Source organism: Numida meleagris, chromosome 6 (assembly GCF_002078875.1).
Source record: "Numida meleagris isolate 19003 breed g44 Domestic line chromosome 6, NumMel1.0, whole genome shotgun sequence".
Lineage (NCBI taxonomy): Eukaryota > Metazoa > Chordata > Aves > Galliformes > Numididae > Numida > Numida meleagris.
Genome location: NC_034414.1, coordinates 18,700,197 through 18,724,145, shown reverse-complemented (window position 1 = coordinate 18,724,145; position 23,949 = coordinate 18,700,197). Strand labels below are relative to the sequence as shown.

Genomic DNA, 23,949 nt, shown 5'->3' with positions numbered 1-23,949 from the left:
AAGCAGCAGCCCTTGGTGAGCAGACAGCAAGGGAGACAACAGCCAAAGACACTTTTCCAGCAACTGTTAATCACCCTATCCTGCTTGAGAACTAGGAAATGTAAATTACTGAGCAACGGGAATGCTGAGACCTTGTAAGCAAGTGTGAATGTAAAAGAGCCTTTTATTACAGCTGTTTGAGGAGCACAGTACATAGAAACTAAACACTGTGTTCCAAAATAGAAATGTTCTGAAATTTTTTGAGCAAGGACCACCTTGCTGACAACATGGTTAGGGCTCAGAGTAGCCAGCCCCAAATGAAAAGTGAGTTGTTCCCCACACTGGCACCGCCCCACAGCTAGAAAGGAATGGTTTTACTACTGACCCAGTATCTGAATATATTCAGCTGCACAGCAATGCTACAACACAGTCACGTACCAAAGGATAATGCATTTCTATGCTTTGTTGTCCAAACTCTTTCTTTAATAGACATCAACCATTAAGAAGCAGGAAAGTTTCAAGGCTGATCTGTCAGTCAGAATGGAAACTGCGCAGCTGCTAAGGCACCCTCATAATATCCCAGCATGTTGCAGAGTGCCTCATGCAAGCTCTGCAGTCACACTTCATAAAATATCTCCACAGACCGTCTCCTGGCAGCGTCACCGCACTTCCCTTAATACAAACATTTTTAAAATGCCTCTTAGGCTTTTCCTTCCCTTCAGCGCTCACCCTCCTGCTCCTCAAGAGAAAGTCTTTGGGTTTGAAAGGAGAATGGTACAGACCCGTCACTCATTATTTCAAGTTCACTGATTTGTTTTAGAGTCATTTCTTCCGCTTCTGCCTTATATCTTTAGTCTTCTTAAATTTCTTCTGCTGCTTGTGTCCTCTTACTGTTTCTAGTTTTCTCTTCTTCTCACTGGGAAACAGGAACAAAATTACTGTTAAAAGTACACTGGATGCCCACCTAGATGCAAAATTCTTGTTGTGAGAAGCGGGGAGAGTCTACACAAATGTTTGCCTCAAGACTTCTGGGCCAACCCAAAGAAAGTGGTTGGAAGGAAACACTTCCAATTTCACGGGTCATTTAGAGTCATTTACAGAAAGCATGAACAAGAGTACAACACAGAATCTCTAGACACTATAAAATCTTTAGCCTGACTTGAATCCCGTGAGAGATCTTTATTTTTAGCTATGTTTTGTCATTGCTTTTCAAGACTGTAAGTTATGTTTCCTAAAGGCTATTCATATAAGGCATCTCCAAGTCAGTGTAACTAGGAAAAAATATTATCACTGACAGCTGTAGATGTAAGTATACAATTTTACTCCTGCACTAGATTCTGACTAGATCAAATATGACAGAGCTCCACTCTTTATAAGCACTGACAAGACTCCCTCGCTCCTGTAAGGTTTCTAGAAATTCAGAGCTTCTAGCATTCATGAAAAGAATATGAATACACAAAAGGTGAAACAGAAATGCAAGAAAGATCACACAATTACTTAAGCTGTCAGTCACCAAGGAAAGGGGAAACAAGCAAGGGGAACAGGCAAGTCTCAGCTACAAATCCCCAAGGGGAAGAAAGCCTCCACACTGTGCAAGGTAAAGAAAGAAGACGGACTAAAAGGAAGAAACTGCAGAAAGGCAGACTCCACTTCCTGCAGGATTAAACTCAAATTTGAAAGAATCCTCCACCAAATTCCCATTTTTTCCAATGGGAGTAGCAGAGGCTTCCACAGCAACAGAACAATGACGTGGCATGAGTGCTGTTTATTGCACTGAAGCCAGCAGGAAAGACAAGAGAGACCTCTCCAGAGTATTCCAACTTTCCTAACCTTTTCACACTGACGATGGAAGCGTTCTGTCCTGCTTTGCTCAGCACCTCATTCCATTCTTCATCATCACCCCGGATAATATATCTAAGTGAAAAAGGCAAAAGAAAATCCAAGTAAAATTTTCAGGTCTAAGTAGAATAGGACAAAAAGGCAATTCTAGTGACACACGCACAAAGTACTCTTTAAACAAAGCCAAGGCGTCAGCGCCCAACCAAATCAGTATTTGGAAATACATACAAAACCAAACTGGCAAAGGGATACAATAGCTCCTCACAACTCTGTCAGCAAACAAACTAGTCCAAATAGGTCAATAGCAGCCAGTAATAGTCTTCATCCAAAGCTTGCCAGTGGCAGGTGAAGCTCTTTCTCTCAGAAGCCAGTACTGCAAACATCACAAAACTGTTCTGTGAAAGTCTCTCATTACAAAAGTAGAATTCTGAACACTGCATCATTTATGAAAGAAAAAAAAATAAAAAAACACACCGAAAAACAGGGCTACGGAGGTAATGCTGTCCATAGCTCAGTAGATTTCTTAAACATAGGCCTTCAAACAGTACAGCTTTAAGACTGACAACCACAGTCAAAACTACATTCACCATATAAATTTATTTCTAAAGGATCGAAGTCGTCTGGATTTTTTTTTTCTTCCCCCAAGACCAGGAAGGATGACAGGCAGTAAAGGAAGAAGTTGCAAAAAGCAATATCACATAATGGGAAGTCAGCTAAGTTATTGGCTGCTCTAGACTAGCACTCAGTTTGAATGGTAATTTTTTCTGCACGAATCAAGGAAAAACTGAAGACCTGCAGGTTTCTTTTAAAAACAGACATTTAGACAACAGTTGCTAGTCAAATAGAAATGCCCCTTATTACGTTGTTCAGAAACCCTTGAGATAACATGCAAATTTAAATAGACAAAGCAAAACTGAGCAAAACTGAGCAGTAGTTCTCCATCTCAAATTCTCACAGATTAGGATTAGACTAGACTTTGTTCATACGAGGCTGAACGACACTGGACAAAGCCAAATCAAACAGCTGTGACTTTTCTGTTAGCTTTCTATAACCTGTATTCAAAAGTGTTAAAAATAGATTTTTGTCCCTCTTTCCTCAGAGAAACAAACAGAAATCTGTTTCTGGATGAAGAAAAAGCGAACGTGGTCCAAAATGACAAACAGGCACATCATACCATCAAATATAAAAAATGAAATTAAAACTTTTATTAAAAAGTACTGATTATTTTGTTTTTCTGTTGTGATTGACTTACGAATCATTTCAAATCACACCCACTTTTGTCCTACCCTCTAAGAAGAAAACCAAAGATTCAAAGATTTTTCTCACATCTAACCTTGATTAATCTAGAGCCAAAACTAGACATAATTTTTTTCTTTTGGAATACCAGTAGAGCGCAATGGATTTATAAGACAAAAAGTAGGAGGAGGAGAAGAGAGAGAAGGGAGACAATCCAAATGGCAGGCATAATTCCTGTTAGTCCAGAAAGAGAGACACCTGCTGACATTTCAAGGAAGTTCAGCAAGCAACTCTATCACAAAAACTGTCCAGCTCTACAACAGCTACAAGCATCCATGCACTGCAGTTAGTGAAGGAAGCTCTTGTTGCTTATTCTTCTCTGTCGGCTTTGGGGTGTTTTTGTGGGGTTTTTTTGTGTGTTTTTTGTTTTTTTAAAGACTAGAATACAAAAATCAGCCAGGTACTATTTTCACTCAAGTTGAAGACAGTCGTACACAGAAGAGCTGGCCATCACACAACACGAGCCATGTATCCAGGTTTGAGGAAACTAATGATCACACCTAGAAGCACAGAAAACTATCAAATTATAAAGAGTCCACACTCAGGAAGCTTGTTTTATTACTCCCTATTATAGAACTATGTAAATTATGTACATATAGTACACATTCTCTACACAGCCAGAACCAAGACTCCCATATGGATACACAGTAAAGAGTTCTTGCCACAGTAACATAATTTACCATTTAAATAAGAGACAAAGATGAACAAAAGAACTCAAGCTCATGCCAGAGGACTGGGAATTGAACCAGCATTTCCACATCTTCTATGTGTAGTAGTAATAACGAGCCAGCTCCACCTTTAATAATTCAGTTCTGCAGTTCCACAAACAGATCTCACTGTTGATCAGCTGTTGTATGCAAACTCACCACCTCTTGCTTTTTGTTCAAAGTATTGGAGGAAAAAAAGGAAATCAGAAACTTCACACCTGGCAAAAAGTAAAATTCATGCCCATGACACGCTTTTCAGGAATTCATGTACTGAGTTATATAGGTGAATGACACTGAACAAATAAGATCTGCTACTGAATTTACCTTTTACTGGAAATAATGTTTTGAAGGTGAAACAAAGCAACTGCTAAGAGAGCTGGTGAAAACACTTACTGGCTATCAGGACAAAATATCCAAAGTTTTCATCAGAGTAGAGGCATATGCTTATCCAGCCTGGACACTGTTGAAAGATGCTCATTGTTTTTTCTCATTTATAGATGGTTTGCAATCATCATATTGCAACTATAGCCTTGTGCACAAGTCTCAGCAAGAGGTACCAGAGCTGGTCACACAGCATTCAAATAGCTAGCAGAGAGAAACTGGAGCTGAGACTCATATAGATAAATTCTTACTGTGTAAGGTCCATTTCCTTCAGCTTCCCCACTTCTTGCTTGTGTTTTTCTTGGAACTCCTTTGCAGCTTCTTCCTACAACAGGACAGAACAACAGATGCATTAAGTGCAATACTAACCATGCAATACAAGCAAAACTCCTTTCCCATAAAAGAACATCCCATAAAACAAATACCACATGATCTTGTAGTTTTCATCTTTTATGTAATTTCATTTTTATTTAACAAGTATACATATAGTTGTAATACATAACTCCAAGAACATCTTAGCAGGTTCTATGAAAATCTATATGGCTGATTAGCAAAGCATGACTAAGAATGTAATGTAAAGCTGGCAGGTTCTATAACTACCAAAAAGTGACAGATGTGACACGAAACACTTCTAATCCAAGAAAACTTAGATTACAAGGCTTCTACACTTGAGACAGCACCAAGAAGAGTGTTCATATATGTATTAAGAAGAAAATTCATAATTACCAAATCATCATTTAAAGATTTAATTGTTGGCTCCATTACAATATCCTTTGTTGCTACCATCTGTTCTTCCACAGCCTTCTCCTGGACGGCGTTGAACAACTGAAAATGAAGTAAGCCCACACAGGTAAAACATTGTTTCTTCTACATTAAAATAAATAAGAAATGCTGGTTGGCAATAAATTCTTGTAACCGTGCACATATTTCAGGCAGTTGTTTACTTCTGGTACATACATTCTATCATGCTGAAATAAGAAGCTCAAGGTTGCTTTCTAAAGAAAATATTACATAATAGCTTTTCTTTAAAAAGTATAAAAAATAAGAACAGTCAGCAAACACCGTTACTTGCACAAGCGCAGAAAGCTGACAGTTAATAATCTACTTTATTAATACACCATTATCAGATTAAAATTCGTAACTAAAAGTTGCGTATTTATTTTCTTGTATGTTGCTTTCATTATGCCGAGCAAATCACCTCTCCAATGAGCAACGTGGTAGACTGCAGAAGCTTTGCTACTGTTCCTTGAGAACTAGAGGTCCTAGGCTGAGCAAGCGACAGCAAGCAGTTGGCAATTTTTCTGTCTTGCCATTTGGTAACTCATCACACTTCTCACTTTATCACAAACACTAGGGAAAACAAAAACCAGACCCAACATTTTTATAGTGATGTCACTGAGTTCAAGTCCATCTCTAAATGACACTGGGGAAGTGTCATGTTTTGGTTTTTTTCATGATCCCACCAACGCAGTGAACCATCATAAACAACTGGCTCAAGCTCAGCTGGCATCACAGGCTGCATGCTCAACACGTTGTTCAGGGCGTTCCAATATTTGAAAACATAACAAGCACTCTCACTTGGGAACACGCAGTATAGATAAACAACATAAATACCTGCTTTTTCCACTAGGATTTTCCCTTCTCACAAAATAAGTTTACAATCATTTTTTGCGGGCATATTAAAGATACACAATTGTAATTTAGCATTCTACCGGCACCACACTCGGCACTGGAATTACTCTTTGGTCTGATACTACCAAGACAAAGCTTGTCATGATGCAATTACCTGCACTACTTTGCGGATGATTCTGTTGAAGAGACCCATCAGCTGACTGCTAGGCAGTTCTACCTCCTTTTCCAGTTGGTCCAGAGATTTATGCTGCAGGCCAATCCCTAGAAGAAGGGCCTGAAGAAATGATAGATATTTCAGTTACAGAGGCTTTTAGAGCAAACACCAGCATATCAACAGTATCCTCTAACCCCCTACATTTTACCAAGTCCTCGCTCTACTCAAATAATACAAGGCTTCTCTGGTACGTGCTGAACCTTTGCTCAGATGCACCAGAACACCTCTAAATTATTGTAGTCAGCAGGCATCATTCCATACTTAGTACAGATGACTAAATCCTTCGTGAGGTACAGGTTCAAGAAACAAAAGACTTTAAGGCTTTTTCAGCCATAGTTCACACAGCATTACAAATGAATGGAGTACTTCACTGAATGTACAACAGAATATGATCCCGTACAGATTTTATTCAAAACAAAAAGTAGAATAACACTATAAGCAGGAGAAATCATGAAGAGGACCACAGAAGAAGCAATCACCTAAAGCAGAGTTTTCTTTTTAAAAATGACACTAATTGGGAAATTACTCCAAAATTAGGATGCAGCAGGAAAGTGCAGAGAGGTGAAACAAGTCCTGTTCTCACAGTGATACATACCGACTGCGCTGCAGAGAGAGAGATATCACCCAGCTGGTTGAGAAAAAACATCCTAGCAATGGTAGGTACCATGTCCATGATGAGATGATAGTCCACCATGTTGCGAGAATACATCTCTAATCTCTTCAGGTCATATGGGATGAAAGCAGATTCTAATTCAGCACGGCTGATGGCTGAACAATAAAGAGACATCAGTATCGAGACTGCTCTTCATAGCTGTCCACGATCTCAGTATTTAACAAATTCCTTTTTCACATCATTGATTGAAGGCCAACTGCTATCCCACAGGTTCACTTCCCAAGACACTAGGTACAACACTGCTATTCAAACTGGCTTGCTTATTCAAAGAGCATTGCAGCTGTCAAAACAGACCAGTTAATCAAGTCAAACATGCCAGAGAGACTAAAAGCAGCAAGAGCTGAGAAACACAGTTTGCTCAGTCTTTCCCTGCCTTAGCCTTATATTGGTTTTGCTGATAACAAACTTTATGTCCTTGTAGCGACAACCAAACCTCTTTCAGCAAGACAGATACTAAAAACCAACCAAAGGCAGATTACCAAGCCCTCTCAAAAGGACTCTCTTACGCTTACTGAGAAAATAGCAACTTGCTTTTAAAGAGGACTTTTAAGCCACAAGGGACTGTTAGAATTGTCTTATCTGCCCTTTTCATTATGTTGTCTATGTGTTTTCCCCAGCAGGTGTTGCACTGAACCTAACAAGCATGCAGCTGAACTCAAGTCTCTCTTTCTTCTTAGAAAGACACCAAATTCTAATTTCCAAATTTCTGATGACAACATTCTCCCTAGGGTCCTAAGTGAGCTGCTCTGCCTACTGACCCTTGCTACTCAAGGCTTACAATTTAACTTCATACTGGATTTAGCAGGCTTCAGCATTCATTCACTGGCTTTTGTTTTCTCATGCCTTTAGCTGCTACAGCCAAGAGGCCTCTAGTTTTGGAGTACTTAAATCTTCGATTAAAAAAAAAAAAAAAAGCACAGAAAAAAGAGTTGGCACAAAACGTTCTGATAGCTATTACTCAAAAATGCAAGCATTTTTTCAGATAAGAACAAAACATAGTAACTGACTAAGCAATTCATAGCACTTCACAAGAGACTTCATATTATGCACATATTTGAGAACTCTAGACAAATCTATACACAGACTTTAAACTGCCATCTAGATGAATATAGTGAGCCTGGGTACTCACGGGGTTGTGACTGCTGTTTGATATTTTTGTTCTGTAGGATATTCAATGCAAGTGAGGGAGAGAACGTGCTGAACTGGTAGGAAAGCAGAGAAAGAAACCGCCTCCTAAAATCTATAGAACAAGATGAAAAAATAAATTACCCCTATGAACCTCTAGAATAAATACTGCAGAATTTTTTTCTAATATTAGTTCAGTTACCTTTCCAGAAGGCAGTAAGCCAAGGTTCCTGTTCAGTGTCCTCTTCATTCAGCATCTTCATCATGATGCACGAATGCTCACCAGTCAGATCATTCTAATAATGAAGACGCATTTCCCATCATCAGCATCAACTGTTTGCACTCTATGCTAAACTGAAGAAGGCAAGGGTCTTCTAAATCAACAACTCATATCAACTGCTACTGATGACCACCACAAAACAGTGAACTTCTACAATATGGTAAATCCCCACGCTGAGGGATTTGGGCTTCTTGAGATATTCACTAATGTTGCAAATCCAATGTACAGCTCAAAAGCCAGAAAAGCTAAAGCAAAATGCAATGACATAAGACAAACAGATTATTTTCTCCAAAAGTACAATAATCGCTACTGCTACTTTCGGTAAATACCTAGAAAAACGATGGCAGTCAGTTCAAGGGCCACTTGCATATTTTACCCATAACTATATTAATAACCCTGATCAGCTGCACCTTTGCTCTAACTTTTTAAGTGTAAATTACTTAGAAGTTCACATTCACAACCCTAATACTTGAATCCTTTAGTGAACTATTAGACCCAAAGAAAAAAAAATGAATATAAAACAAACTCCAAATATAGTCTCAGAAAACCTTTTTGCCCAAATGAGATCTCACAGAAACCAACGGAAATATGCCCAGCGATTTCAATAGGGCTGGATTTCATTCAGAAACAGTATGCTACTTACTGGTGTCTGCCTTAGATAAACTGGCACAAATCCAGCACGTTTCCAAAACCTAGGGAAAATGAAAAGAGAAAGCACACTGAAAAATACAGAGCTGTTGATTTGGCAATACTACTTGTGGTTAAATAAAATCCATCTGCTATACAAGAGCAACTGTTGAAAGGTAAGCACTACCCTACCAGCCAATAAAAATTAACACTGACAGAAAATACCAACAGTAATCTAACTGATTGAGATTCTAACCAGAGTAGTTAAAAATGATTACCATTGCATCAGAAAAAGACTAACAGATCAGACAGAAGAACTCTTGTATTCAACATGCTTCCAGGACCTCTCTTAAAAACAGGCAAATGGGTTTTGATCACAAACACCACAGACTCCTTGGGCATATCCTAGGGAAAGTCTGAAGGACTTACAGTTCACTTCAGAGACTCCACCCTTCAATAATCACTTGTGGACCAGAGAGAACCCCAGACAGACTTGCGAAATCCTGCTGATATCCCTTTCCATCCTCCCCTCCCGCATCTTAGCCGTGAACTGATACTAAATTCGTTTTGCCCAGGAAAAGGAATATTAGTGTAAAAGTCCTGCTGAGATGAAACATATGGTGTCTCAGACAAAGAAAGAAGTCAAGCCCCAGAACAACTGTCACTTGCAATCCACCTCCACAGGCTAAAGGATGACTACTCATCAGCTGTGCAGGACGTTGCAAATTTCAGTAGGAAGCCCTACATGTGCACCCCAGCCTCTCTCTCTGCCACTGTTTCTCCTTGTTTTATCTATTCCCACCACACCTAACAGTCAAATAATTCAAAAAGCAGCAAACACTTTATCCTCCCTCCTGTCCTGAAAGGAATTGTTCAATAAAGGCAAACCATTTGCTTTATAATTTTCAGAGATTAAGACTTTTTCAGAACTATTCAGTTTGGATGCTCTATTCTGCTAAATAATTCACCCTCACGTTTTGGTATAAACTTTGCAGCGTGCTTGTCATGGAACAAAGCAAGCTGCAGTCTCTGTATCTGAAATGCTGAATCACACACAGCTGTCTAACATCACTCAGACTGGGTCAGTCACAAACCGGCCTCCCTGGGTCTTACTTCTTCTGTCAGACTCAATCTCATCTTTTGTGAGATGGCCCTCTGTTAATGGCGATAGGCCAGCACAGAACTGAAGCTTCAGGTGGAAAATCACTGCTTTGCTGTTATATTAGTAACAGGAAGAATTCTGCATAGCTGTCTCACAAACTATGGATTCACAACTTCCCATATAGGGAAAGTCCCAGAGAAGTAAATATTTTACAGAAATGCATAATATTTTTTTAAAGTTACAATTTATTATAAAAGTTTAAATTCTTATATAAAACTATAAGGTGGAGGGAAAACTCTAGAAAAATTACTAAATTATTTATTGCTGGAGTAATTCAGTCCCTCCTTGGTGAGAAAAATGAGAGGCAGCAGCGATTTCTGTTGAAATGTATTTACATTAGGAAATGTAAACAACTAGCTTTGAAGTTAGCAGCAGCTCAAGCTTCTAGAGGTCACAGGAAAGAGTATTTAACATATCCCTTCTTATTACAGGTTGCTCCTACTGTTCTAGCCTAGAAAAATCAAGCAGTTAAAGCTAATTAACTGTTCAGAAGGGTGACAGAGCTGATCAAGAAGGGAATGGGTTTTCCTTCAGAATGAGCGTGAGGAAAAACTACTCTGAAAGATGCACTAAGTGATTAGGTTCAGCTACAGTGCACAAGAAAAGGTTCTTGCAGGAGAACAGAGCTTGGAGCTGCCCAGATTTTGAAAGCAATGGAAGCATGCAGAAAGGAAGAGAATGCCTGAGAGGTAAAATACCTGCATCTATATTTATACTATGCACAAATTATGGATATTCTGTTATTTATATAGCTACACTTTTACACTGGGTGTAACCAGTAAACAGAACAAGATCTTACTTAAGTAATCTTGGTGTTAGGCCATACGACACCCCAAGGTAGTCTAGACTCTCCGCTTGTCTCTCACTCAGTTTGAGGAGTAAAGGTGGCAAGTCTTTCCGAGGTGTCACAACTTCTTCTAACAAACTAACAGTCTGAAAGAAAAAGCGGAAATGAGTTAACAGCATTGCTCAGGGCAATCTGAAAATTAAATCCTTTATTCTGTACAAAGAATAAATAGCAATATTTTGTACTCAGAGAAATCAATATTGAGACTTACAGTGAAAAGCAGATAGCTTAGCACAACGGGAAATACAATAAATGTACTGAGTTCCATACCTCACTGCTTACAGTTGCAATTTCTTTCGGCTTTTGAATTGGTTTTTCTTCCAAACATGGGAATTTGCCTTCATAGTACATCTGCAGTAAATTCAGAGCTCTGCTGCCATAGCCCATCTGTGAAGTAGGAAAAATACACTATAAGTAAAAAGACAGATCTGTTTTCTAAAGCAGGACAACACTTTCCCCTTAAAAATCCACTAACAATTCTAAGTTAAAAAATTCCTCAGCCACTGCAAAAATGTATTTTGATTGCTACGTGGGAACTCCATGGGGAAGAATACTATAGAACCTGCTGGACGACCGAAATCACAAGAGCCCAGTCAGGAGCTCAGGACAGAATAATAATTGCCATTGCGTATCTCTGGCATTCTGAATATATCAAACACCAGTGTGAACATTTGGTACTCTCACAATCAGTGCGATAGAATCATAGAATCATAGAATGGCCTGAGTCGAAAAGGACCATAATGGTCATCTAGTTTCAATCCCCCTGCTGTGTGCAGGGTTGCCAACCACTAGACCAGGCTGCCTAGAGCCACATCCAGTCTGGCCTTGAATGCCTCCAGGGATGGGGCATCCACAACCTCCTGGGCAACCTGTTCCAGCACGTCTGTATGAAAAAACTTCTCTGTTTTTCTCTGTATGAAAAACTTCCTCCTAATATGCAACCTAAACCTCCCCTGTCTTAGTTTAAAACCATTACCCCTTGTCCTATCACTATCCACCCATGTAAACAGTCGTTCCCCGTCCTGTTTATATGCCCCCTTCAAGTATTGGAAGGCCACAATGAGGTCTCCCTGGAGCCTTCTCTTCTACAAGCTGAACAAGCACAGTTCCCTCAACCTTTCTTCATAGGAGAGGTGCTCCAGCCTTCTGACCATATTAGAGGCCCTCCTCTGGACCCGTTTCAAGAGCTCCACGTCTTTCTTGCGTTGGGGGCCCCAGACATGAATCCACATTGGATCGCTGCAATCTACATAGGATCTACATTGCATATTGGGCCAGGCAGAGCTCTTGTCTGCCTGACTAGCGGTACCTATGCCGACTACTGATAATATCTGGGTTTCAAAATACTTTACCCCTTGATAATCCGGATGAACTGCAATGCGAACAACACGCCCACCAGAGAGGGCCCCAAAGTCTGGATCCTGGAACTGCATAGGAGACAAAAGTCAACTTGAATTACTCTTGAAGGATACTTGAAGGATACTTTGGAAATGAGCAATAGTGCTGAAAGACATCTTTGGGGTGAATACACAGCCAAATGATTCACCTGCTCTGAAATGGTCCAGGGAATAAGATCACCAGAAGCTTTCTTTCCCCTAGAAAGGCTGTTCATGATAGACTGGCGAGAGATCTCTCCCTCCATGCACACCTGCCAGGAAAGGTAAAAGGCCATGAATGGAGAAAAAGGTTTTCTCCCACAGTCATTCCATCAGAGCATAATCAAAATCTATCCTCAGCTGCTGAGTCCACTATGCAGTACTGACATGTCACCTGATGCCTAGCCTGTAACATGGTGAGCTAACAGGTATGTGCCAATGAACAGGCATTGTCCCTAAAAGCACCATCTCAAAAAGCACACTAGTGAGCAGGCATGAGAGTATGGTACAACAGAAGCCAAAAGAAGCATAGAATGCGCTCTACGTATTTTCCACAGTCTGTCAGCAGCAAACATTAAATCTTGTCTCCCAATATTTCTCTTTAAGTATCATGTACTTCTCATGTAAATGGGCCTTTTTTTTTCTTTTAAGATATAGTCAATTTAACTAGTTGCATTGAACACTAGTTATTAAGAATCTGTGTTCTCAAAAAAGGAAGGAAGCATACAGCGAGATACTCAGCAGTCAAGAACTGAAATATTTCTACAACTCTGAGCATCTGTATCTAAGGAATTTGTATTTTTGCAGTTCTACTGCAAGTAAAAGGAATGCCTGACACACAAAATAAGCATAATGAACCAGTGAATCAGCTCTCCTTGGTAGGAAGGTGAAACAGGAGGACGGTAATTTATTGAACCAGTAGCTGAGCTTCTCAAAGGGCTTCTATGCACAAAAACATTTTAGAGTCTGGAATGAAAGGATCAGCATCACAACATACTTTTGCAGCAATTAGTGTTAACAAAAGAAAGCCAAAAAAAAAAAAAAAAAAAATCCAAACAGCCTTAAAACACTGTTGTGGTACTTAAAAACACAGCCTGAAGCTACCTTCTACTCCTAGATAGTACAGTGCTGTTTCACAGTGCATCCCTGTTTCACTATTGATAAGTTCACTTCGTAGCTATATGATGCCCTCTCACCTGAACAACAGCAAGTACTTCTGGCAACGAATTCTGGGTAGGTGGAACAGGAGGCAAAAGGCAAAAAAGATGATGGGCAGGTGCATCAGATAGCATCTGGAGGTCATTGGGAGAGTTCTAGAAGGTAAATATATATCAAAAAGCTCAAATATTATTCCATAAGAAGAGTTTCAAAGTCTGGTGTAGCTGACTTCTAAACAGTCCTCCACTTTCTGAATTTAGGGCTATTAAGAAAATTCTTAATATCTACATATCTCTTAGTCTACTGAACCTGAAATAATTTTTTTTTTCATGTGTCAGACTTTTAGTACTCAGTACTTCAACTCTATTAACTTCACCAGACACATTTACTAGTCATCCACGGTCTTGAAGCTCAAGAGGTGAGTTTCAAAAGGATTATCAAAAGATGTCAATAGTACAATGATACTGCTCTTTTGCTTAATTCGATGCTACTAAAATATCGTAAAGAGAACTGCAGAAGAGGGTAAGGAATCATCACTGATACCAGCAAGCTTGTAGGCTCAACTCCAGGATTTCTCAAGACAAAAATATTTCAGATATCTGTAAATACGGTGTATTCAACTAAGGCTAAAGGTTCTCTTTCTCAGGAGAATATAGGTATGTATATAACAAAAAACATCTGAAACCGATCAGAAAATCTCAGTAAGACCAATTCAATTAGACTCCCTGAAACAAGGAGTGCTCCCTCTTCAAAATTCCTAGCTGAAATTTTGACAGAAGTAGCATGAGCTTTACCTTGTAGTGTGAAGCCACATAAAGAGCCATCAGTCTCTGCAGAAAAACTTCCGATGCTCTGTGGTAACAAAATAGTGTATCCCTGTTTACATAATATCTAAACACAGGGTTAAGGAAATAAACTCTCTGGAAAACGGGGAAAAAAACCTCCTTGTTGGTTTAAGAGTTATATTTTCCACACAGCCTCAGGCCACGTGCTGGCTTAAGCAATTAAGAGTCCACAGCTCTATCTACAAAAGCAAATGAATAACCGGGTACTGTTCGTATCTTTCACCCCCTTAAATCTGTAAAGCTTAATGCTGCATAACTCTAACCAGGATTTCCTTCTGCTCAGCCTTTCCTTAGTTGTTGAAATAAAAATGAAATTTAGTTATGTAGTGGTAACATCAAATCAAGCAGTGCTAAGAGCTCACTCAAGTCCAGAAGCATGGTCTTAGTTTACTTTTGGCAAAAGATTGTGCTCTGAGGTTATCACGTTAGCTTGAGAACTCACTACTCATCTTGAAAAAGCCTGCTTCACCTGAAAGCAATACATTTTACCAGAGCACATCATTGGAGTAAGGATACAGGTCACAAGTCTCAGGCAGTGGGCAGCCGGAGATAATTCTGGTGATGCTGAGACAGTCCAAACATAGCAGATCATTCAGCCACTTTTCAACCGGATCACCAGGGGCATATCTGATTGACTCATGGAGGGAGACTTCATGCAACGTACGAGCTGCAAACAAATTTCAGAGAAGAACCTCTAGTACTGGAAGTTACAGCCAGCAAAGAATTCAATAGGATCAGTGCCCTCTGATGGGCTGCTAGGAGATCAGAAACACACCCAAATCTGAACAGTAGAGAAAGCATTTGAAAACTAACTGCTCCAGCTGGAGCATTCACAGCCTGCTTCTCCATATAACATCAGGAGGAAGGTACAATGATCATTACTCACATAGCTTTCACCCCCTAAATGCCTTGACATCCGAAAATCATGAGGAAAAAAAGATATGAGAAAAGCTCCTTCATTTTCCCATACTCCCATTTTCCCTACAGCTGCACAGTACAAGGACACATGGGACACCCACAGGGCTTGTTGTGCAGCGACACTAGACATCAGGGCTGTAAAATGTAATCCAGAAATCGATGGAGTACCTGAGGCAAGTTTGGCTGTAGCTGTAGATTTGTTCTCTGCTGTCATGGTGACTTGGGCTTGTGCACTCTGTTGCCGGAGCTGCTGAATAAGCTTCAAAGACAGTGATCGACCGGTACCCTCATACCTGCAAAACAGAAGACAAAAGTCTGTAGCAAATGACCAAATGGCAATCCTGAACCATGCAGAAGCTCCAATACAGAATTATGCTGATATACAGAATTACGTGTCATTCTGTGGCCTGTAATGGCTTCAGCCATCTGTGAGAATTGCTGTGTTTTGCTGTTCTTACACACATAGGACAGAGCAGCCTACCCCATCACTTTCTTAGTCTCATCGTACTGGAAGGAAGATGTCACTCCTCTTCTAACACATTGCAGGATCTTGTTTATATTATAATATGCTCCTTTTAGCAGAACAGAAAAGGTGTAAGACAAACACTCAATGAATTTGCAGTGGAACCAAAAGGAAAGCAGTTTGTGTTAGCACTGACTTCATCATTCAGAAGAGCAGTTACATACAACCAAAAATCAGCACAACCTCATTATGATAGCACGTAGTATAAAAAGAAACACTGTAGTTAAGAAATAGTCCATTAATAGTCGCAAAACTGCTTTCCCAGGTAGACAGGTGATGCTCAAGCCTTACCCATTGATTGTAGAAGCCATGAAAACAAGGTAAGGGCCTAGCAGTTCTTTCACCAGAGGGAGAGGAATGGCAGCAGCTTCATCAATCACCACAAGTTCAGCCTGACCCAGTTTCACAGAATCAGCAGGGTGTATGTACTGCAAGGAATGAGAGGACACTATCAACAACAGCTCTGAGATACAGGGAAATATCAAAGATGGCAAAGCTGGAGATCCGACAATCTGTTTGTTATCCTTATTCTTCATGAATGAAGAACACCCATGGGAAAGGGTTCATGTTACCCTAACAAGGGCAGCGTCCCATATATTGTTTTATACATTTCCACACACATTTATCTGCACAGATCACAAAAATAAAGGAAGTTTAATAACTAGAAACATACGCTCTTCCTTCACTGCTTGGTTCACCTTTCTTCGCTTTTGTTTCAAGAAGGAATGCAGAAGCAATTACCAAGGAGACTTTGTAATCTACAAGTTATTCACAGAAACATCTAAAAGATTTTGTCAAAGTCACACACCAGATTGAGGGTCTGCCTCAAAGCAAAATTAACCAAGATAGTTACACGTTACATAAAACAAACATACTACATCAATCAATTAAGGCCAACAGTCATGAACAAAAAATAGAAAGGCCAGTGTGCAAAAAAGGCCAGTTACCTGAATGGTCTGTCTGTGCTCCTTGAACACGTTCACTCTGACAACAGCTTTGTTAAACTCCGGGTTTAAAGATTGAATAATCTCATAGTCTAGGTGTTCCTGAAAGAAAACATTGTAAAATTGTATGAACAGGCCAAGAGCTAAGGAAAATAATGTTGTTAAATTACCATCAAAACACTTTTGCTACATGTGCCCTGATATTTCAGGTTATAGTTGAAAAATCTTGTAACAAAAGCTTCAGAAGCCCAAGAACTGAGAAGATTTACTTGTTACAAACTATTTTCATGCAGAAAGGAACTGAACTTCCCAACTTATAAATACAGAAGTAAACACAATCATACTATGATTCGCTTTCACAGAGCATTATTAAACAGACTGGTAGGGGCAAAAGCTGATAGCTAATATACACAACAAAAGTCAGAGATGAGATGCAAAGTCATTCCTAAAAAGGAACTCTGTGAAAGCATTGTAAAATGGTCTGCCCTCCTTACCTGATACTGCAGTGCATCAAAGCCTTTAAATATGAACTCAAAGAGAGTGTGAAGGTTATCAGGACTTGGAGATGTGACAAAAATGTTGGAGTAACTGCACAGAAAAACAAAACAAGAATTTAACTCCTTTTCTATCAAAGTTACACACAAATAATTTTTTTTAGTATGAGCAGTTGATTTCACTTAATAACCAAAACACAGCAGATTCCCTTATATATTTATCTCATTTTTTTTGTGTGATTGATTTTTAAAGACTGAGGATTTCTGATTATTATAAAACAGAAAAACTTGACTATCAGTTTACATAGCAACTAAAAGATACAACAACAACAAAAGAGAAGGATGTAGGACTGGAAATTGTAAATATATTCCAATCTTATCCGTGATTTTTTTTAAAAATTATGATGCAAATAAAACTTGGGAGATGGGGGATGTTACTCACCCAAAAGCTACTGCTCCAGCAATAGCCAGTCCCAAAGCAGCAGATTTACCACGTCCCCTGGCTGCCGTTAATGCCACAGTGCTCCTCAGGGTCTTCTCAGAAATGGCTTCAATAAATTTCAGAACTGCTTTTGCCTGATGATGAGAAAAAGACAGGAAACAAAAATTCGCTTTGACTAAATTGTTTTCAGCATTACTCAGACCTACTGCTAATGCCACATGGATTTTCCTTAGTATGAGGAGGAAGAGAAAAAAAACAAGATGAGACAGATGAACATTAAACCCCAGACAAATAATATGAAAGAAGCTTCTTGACCCACTGAGTTCTTGAATTTGGTCAGGCTAAAACACAGATTAACAATCAGAACAGTTCAATTACTACTCCCATGACACTGACCACAGAATACATCCAGCAAGACAAGAAGAGGAACACCGCTGGGGAGTTATCAGAGGAGGAAGATGAATGTATTTGGACAGTGAGAATGGAAACTATGAAAACACTTTAAAGCAGTGCATAGGTCTTGGAACCTCTATGCTGAACAGCAGCTTCTCAGTGTATATTCTGAAACAGGAAAGAAATTACAATGGGGCCTTCCTTTGCACTAGTCAGTGATTCTCAGTGAGTAAGAAAAAGTGTCAGGGTATGCAGTTATGAGGGTACGTTAAAACACAACACAGACTGTTAACATTTATTTCCTGCTTATTTCAAACCTTTGAGTTACGAGTTCATCAACTTTTTATACGTTGACTTCTCCAGATCAGCTTCCCATCTCCATTTCAGCCCTCCCACTTATTCTCAACTTCGTAAAGAAAGTCAGTGATGCTGTCTTTGAGCTATTCTGTCCAAACAACTTTTCAAGAAATCTTTCTAAGACAACTCCCATCAATGTTCATGCTCTCAGATTTGATTACTTGAAAGATGAGACACAAATACATGCCCCTACAGTGACTTGTCAAGCACACAGGATCTTGCGTACTACACCAACCTGATCCAAGGTTTTACAGCCATCCACCAGAACTCCCACAGGTTGTGTATCCTGCAGGCTCTCCTTCAGCTCTTTCAGCTCCAAGTCTTGTGGCCGCAGACTATCTTCCTATAAGCACAGTATTTTCCATAACAGAATTAGTACAGGACACCTCAGCACAATTATACCTCTGTGATGTCTTGTGATATCTTTCATCAGGTAAAGAAAGATATCTGAAAGAAAGCGTTACCACAAATTGAACATACTTTCTAGAGACAGAAAAGTTTAAATGTATAGACAGATATTTCACACTTCGATTTTAATGTATTTTCAAAACAATGATTATACCACAGGCATCCTGGCTTCCCCAAGCTTGGAAGAAAAAAGGAAAGTATTTTTCAGAACACGGTAACTGGATAACGGGAGTGCTACAAAGAAGAGACCACGGACAATTTTTCTGAAGAATTTAATCAATTTTTCAGACTTCAGGATAAGCCAAAATGTTATGATCCTCATTATACCTGTCATATACGGTGTACATACTGTAATTTAGGAGGAAGCAGCAGCAGCTGGTCAGTTTTCTAGCCAATGTAAATATTTTCAAAGCCAGTCAATGAGCTTAGACACAAGCGAAATCCATTTCAAGTAGAAACGGATTCTGAATTTCCTAATTGTCACGGAAAATTCCAAAGGCATCTGTCTACCCATCCAAGAGATGAGCATTTCTGTCGCTGTCAATGTCGTTATAACGTTAAGACATGCTGGGTTTTTTAATATCAGTGTTCTGTTCATGTTTTTACTATCTTTGATAGAATTATTATTTCCTTGATCACACAAACCAGTTCAAAAACTTAAAGATTTCTGTTTAAATTTATTTCCATTTAACCTTCATCTACAACTGAAAGTGATAAAGGAATGCATCCAGTGCAAGCTGCATGTCTGGCTTGTACTCAGTGAATGTTTTCTGAGACTTGGCATGTATAACTCATTCAGAAACGGAAACAAGTACCACCGTCTTGAGGTATCAGGTATCTCAACTTTGTAATGTGTTTCTTTCCAAAGTGTCTTCCCACATTCCAGCCCTTGAAAGGTCTTTTTATTTGTCTCATCCTAACTGTCTGTCAGTTTAAAATCTCTCTATGCACTTCTGAAACAGTAGCTACAGCAATTAAGCTTCAACTCACTAGGTGAAGTGGAAAAAGAAATAAGGAAAGAAAAGACAGCTTCCCACGCTTCACTCATACCAGGTATACTTATTGCAGAACATTTTTCATCCTCTCTACAAGACCATTATCTGATATCAATCAGGGTGAAAGGAAAGCTTCCTCTTTTTCAGATCTTCAACACTTTTCAACTCAGACTAGTTTCTCCCAGCAAAAAGCGTCTGTCATTGCTTACTGACCTGTGACTGTGGTGGAACGGGTGTGATGTTTGCAACGTGACTGGAGATGGGCAAGATATTCAGCTGATCATCAATCACGATGCAATTCTTGCATGAGGCCAGAGACAGAATGAACCTGAGCAGTCAAGCAAAGGCAACTCAGTAAAAGCACTAGCAACACTACTGCATCTTGGTGATTAATTAAACCTCTGTTTTAAGCCCAAACATAGTGCTTACAGCAACAGCAGCTTAAAGCTGAGCTGAGACAAGTTCACTTAACTGGTCATGTGTGTTTTATCGGCAGAGTCTATACAGAACAGACATCTGCTCGCAGGGGCACACACCTCCAAAGAAAACCACTAACATATGATGATCTGCCAAGAGAACTAGAAAGTAACTTCCCGCGTTTAAGCAGGAGGTAGCTGCATAGAAGCGTAAGACCACAACTGTGACAAATGCTGACCAGCAAAGACTGCAGTCAGTGTCTGGTTTATTCATCCTTTTAATTTCTGACACCACATAAATATCACCTGCACGCAAAAGAACAAATTTTTCCAATGGCTAGAGCTAGGGCTCAGTCACTCAATAAGAACTTTATTTATACAACAAAAGGAAAGGAAACACCTTTAAAAGAAAGTTGAAAAGCCACAGAGAAGACTCCACAGCGCGCAGTTTCATGTTTCATAGTAGGTATAGTAGGCAATAAGTATCTAAATTTCCATTCACCTACAGTATATGTTTCTGTACAGCATTACAAGAACAGGACTCAGAAGATTTTACAGATCTGGGCACACTTGCACATCCCTTGTAATATAATGCTAAAATTTTATATACAATTCCTTCAACAAGATATTACATTCATTTCCAGGACAGTACATATAAACTTCACAGAAGCAGCAAAGAAGCTTTATTCTATGCTAGTTCTTAGCATTTTTTCTATGCTTAGTTTGCTTTATGCAAACTTATAGGATGCTTTCCTAATATGAATATATGATGTCGCTCTAGCTGCCCTTCTTAGACATGCTTTGAATGCCTAATAACATACCTTTCATTAAACCGTCCTACCACGTCCTGGTGTGCCTCTGTTCTATACCGAGAGTGTACATCCTGAAACAAGAAGTCAGGCTGGAGAAGGAGCAGCGGTAACAGTGACACTTACAAGATCATTACTCATGGGACAATCCAGTTTATTTTCCAACTTTGTGGACTACATCCACTCTCTCCATCAACACTGCATCCCAGATTGGATTCTGATTTTGTTTCCTGAGATAATCAAATTTTTCAAATATTGCTTTAAAAATGTACTTCTCCCACCAAGACTTTTCAGTATGGTCTTACGTATTCTTGTCTGATTTAAAGGCCACTTCTACTACGCACAGAACATTTCAAGCACCACAGGGATGCTAAGTAAAAATAACGTAATGCTTTAATTCATCTACTGGCATTATTACTAATAGAAATTGTTCCCACTACAGGGTTAAGTATCCTCTGTGTGAAAAAATCATCCTTAGGAATACATTGGAATTACAAAGATAATCTCACTTAGCACAGGGACAGAAAACACCCAGATGACCTGTTTTTCACTTCACTTTGTCACGTGCAAACAGCATAAATAATTTCCAAAACTAATGCAAAAAGAACGAACACAGTCGTGTTCTTTGGCAGAACAAGGTTCGGTGTAACTGCCTAAACACAAGACTCATTCCACGATAAATGAATAAAGGAGCAATAAAAACAATGGAAGGAAGACCACAAAAGCAAAAAATAATCACTTAGAATCACCAAATGTACCTGCCTATGTAAAACAGACGCGTGACGTTGAACATACCATGGTCATTGTATAGAGCTGCTTCAGTGAGTTCATTGTTCTCAGGAGAATTACTACAATTCCACCCCCTTCTACTGTTTCTACAGTTCTAGCTAGCAGGTTTGGAGTCAAGGCTTCAAAATCCTAGGAAATAAAATTTAAAAAAAACTTCAAAGTTGTCTAGAATGCATGAGTGCAATAGCAACTACTAAAAGGAATAGAAAAACTATAAACATCAGAGTCTAAATTAAACTTAACATTTGCATAAACCAATTTCCCATTAAAATTCTACCCAGGAAGGCTACATCACCCCCACAAAACTCGTAAAAGATACGTAAGATCATCATAACTTAAGCAACAGGAGCAACAAATAGAATTACTGCAGCTTTTAAACTCAAAGCAATCAATCATAGTGCTATGTCCTTTAAGTCAAAAGTTTAACTCCTTACCTGAAGTACACACATGCCAAAAGTGTTACCAAGAATCTTATGAGTTTCATTATAATAGCAGTAGCGAATGTTTGTAGCTGCTATAAATAACTCAAAAGGATCATCATCTTTTATGTTCAAGGTTCCGCTTTTAATCTTCTTCTGTAGTTGTCTCATTCTCTTCTTCCGGTGGCTGGAGAATAAAACTTCATGTAAATTTTGGGGGGAAAAAGGTTTGAGAAAATCGCATTCATTCCTAGTTTCAGTGCTAACTGGAATTCAGAGCTCAGCCTCCAAGGAAGAGTCTTGCTGCATTTAGGGTTTGTTCCCAAGTGCCTTTGGCCCAAAGCGGTGGAAACCACACAGAACCAGCTGTTTTTGCAAGAAATCACCTGGCTGGAATCACGTAACCCTTCCCGGCTTTGTGCCCAGACTGCAAGTATGTGCTCAAATCTAAGAACTAAAATTTAAAACCCTTTTTCAAATGAAAGCAACTGTAATACCTAATCTGTATCCAGTTGTACGTGCTACTGAGGCACTGAAGTTTTGGCCCTTTGAGATTAGAAAGATGAGAGAGAATCTGGCCCAGGACAATGGGGATAGCGCTGGAACTACAGAAGGAAACCAGAAGTACGTACTGCTGATGCCAACCATACCACTGAAGCTGAATTTTAGTTATGTAAAACTGAGCATCCTGTATCTCCCGCAAGAATAAGTCTTGTTGCTCCTGACAACCGAATCAGTTCACCTTCAGCAGATCAACCACATAGCTTTTCCTTCACGCAGAGCACTTAGACATTTCCCCCAACATGAGATGCGAGAGGCACCTTACCTGCTAAAGCCCAGCTCCTTTTTGTAACACCACAGAACAGAGGGCCTGGCCTTGACAGTTGCCTTGGACAACATGTGGTGAAGTATAACCACCTGCCAAGACACAGAAACATCTATGCACAGCTGTACTCATAAACTAACAACAAGAAGCACTTTTTAGCAGGGTCTGTTGTGACACGACAACAGCAAATAGTTTCAAACTAAAAGACTGGATATAAAAAAGAAGCTTTTTACAATAAGAGCAGTAAGGCACTGGCACAGGTTGCCCCGAGAGGTGGTGGATGCCCCGTCCCTGGAGACACCCAAGGTCAGGCTGGACGGGGCTGTGAGCACCTGATCTAGTGTAGGTGTCCCTGTTCATTGCAGGGGAGTCGGACTAGATGATCTTTAAAGGTCTCTTCCAACTCAAACGACTCTATGAACGTTCTATGACGTATCTATACTTGAATTTACAGCCGTGATATCTACCAAGCAACGCTGGGGCAAAACGGAAGGATCGTTTGACGCATTGTGAAGGTTCATTCGCGTTTATGCAAACCTGTGTGACCGCAAGCCTTCACCAAAGCTGTGTGACGCAGAAGACCGTGACTTATTCCTGTTGTTTCCCTGACTGCCTTCTCCGGCTCTCTTCTTCAGGAGGATTCCCGGCAGCCCGCTCTAAACCCACCACCCCTTCCCGGCACGACGAAGCCGCGCACAGTCGGCCCCGAGGCGCTCACCTGGTCCTTGCCGCGGTCGCCGACCACCACGAAGAGGCCCCTCTGCCGCTCCGCCACCCCGTTCTCAATCAGCACCCGGATGCGGTTGTCCACCTTGCGGCGCTGCATGGCGCCGCCTGAGCGCTCGGTCCTTCCCGCCGCCTGCCGCCTCGTGCCGGGTCGCGACCGTTACCAACGGTTCCTCCACCAACGGCTCCTCCACCAACGGCCACGGCGCGTGCCGTTCCACACACCCCACGTGGGAACCGCGCGGCGCAGGGCGCGCGCGCCGCCTCAGAGGAAGGACCCCGGCTCGAGGCTGTCCCCGGCGATCGCCTGCGCGCGGCGCCTCCCTCAGGGCGGGGGGCGGTACCGGCG

General features: G+C 40.2%; 1 protein-coding gene across 1 annotated transcript; it reads right to left on the bottom strand.

Annotated features, from left to right (window-relative positions):
- On the bottom strand, window positions 144–23,838 carry NAT10 (N-acetyltransferase 10). Its single transcript, XM_021403086.1, has 28 exons — window positions 23,593–23,838; window positions 22,875–22,966; window positions 22,064–22,235; window positions 21,636–21,758; window positions 20,853–20,914; window positions 19,829–19,943; window positions 18,448–18,555; window positions 17,463–17,596; window positions 17,021–17,114; window positions 16,530–16,628; window positions 15,874–16,010; window positions 15,228–15,352; window positions 14,658–14,808; window positions 14,091–14,187; window positions 13,335–13,451; window positions 12,309–12,410; window positions 12,115–12,189; window positions 11,033–11,149; window positions 10,715–10,848; window positions 8,770–8,818; window positions 8,049–8,142; window positions 7,851–7,961; window positions 6,644–6,816; window positions 5,989–6,108; window positions 4,929–5,027; window positions 4,454–4,527; window positions 1,810–1,893; window positions 144–895 (listed from the first exon to the last, which is right to left on the bottom strand). Exons 1-28 carry the CDS (start codon window positions 23,698–23,700, stop codon window positions 802–804), a joined length of 3,060 nt encoding a protein of 1,019 aa, XP_021258761.1. The 5' UTR covers window positions 23,701–23,838; the 3' UTR covers window positions 144–801.

Coding starts and splice junctions, on each gene's coding strand:
- NAT10 (XM_021403086.1), bottom strand. CDS start 23,700: ATGCAGCGCCGCAAGGTGGACAACCGCATCCGGGTGCTGATTGAGAAC. Junction 14,809..15,227: donor TACAGCCAAACTTGCCTCAG/GTACTCCATCGA, acceptor ATTTGTTTGCAG/CTCGTACGTTGCATGAAGTC. Junction 7,962..8,048: donor GCTTACTGCCTTCTGGAAAG/GTAACTGAACTA, acceptor CTTGTTCTATAG/ATTTTAGGAGGCGGTTTCTT.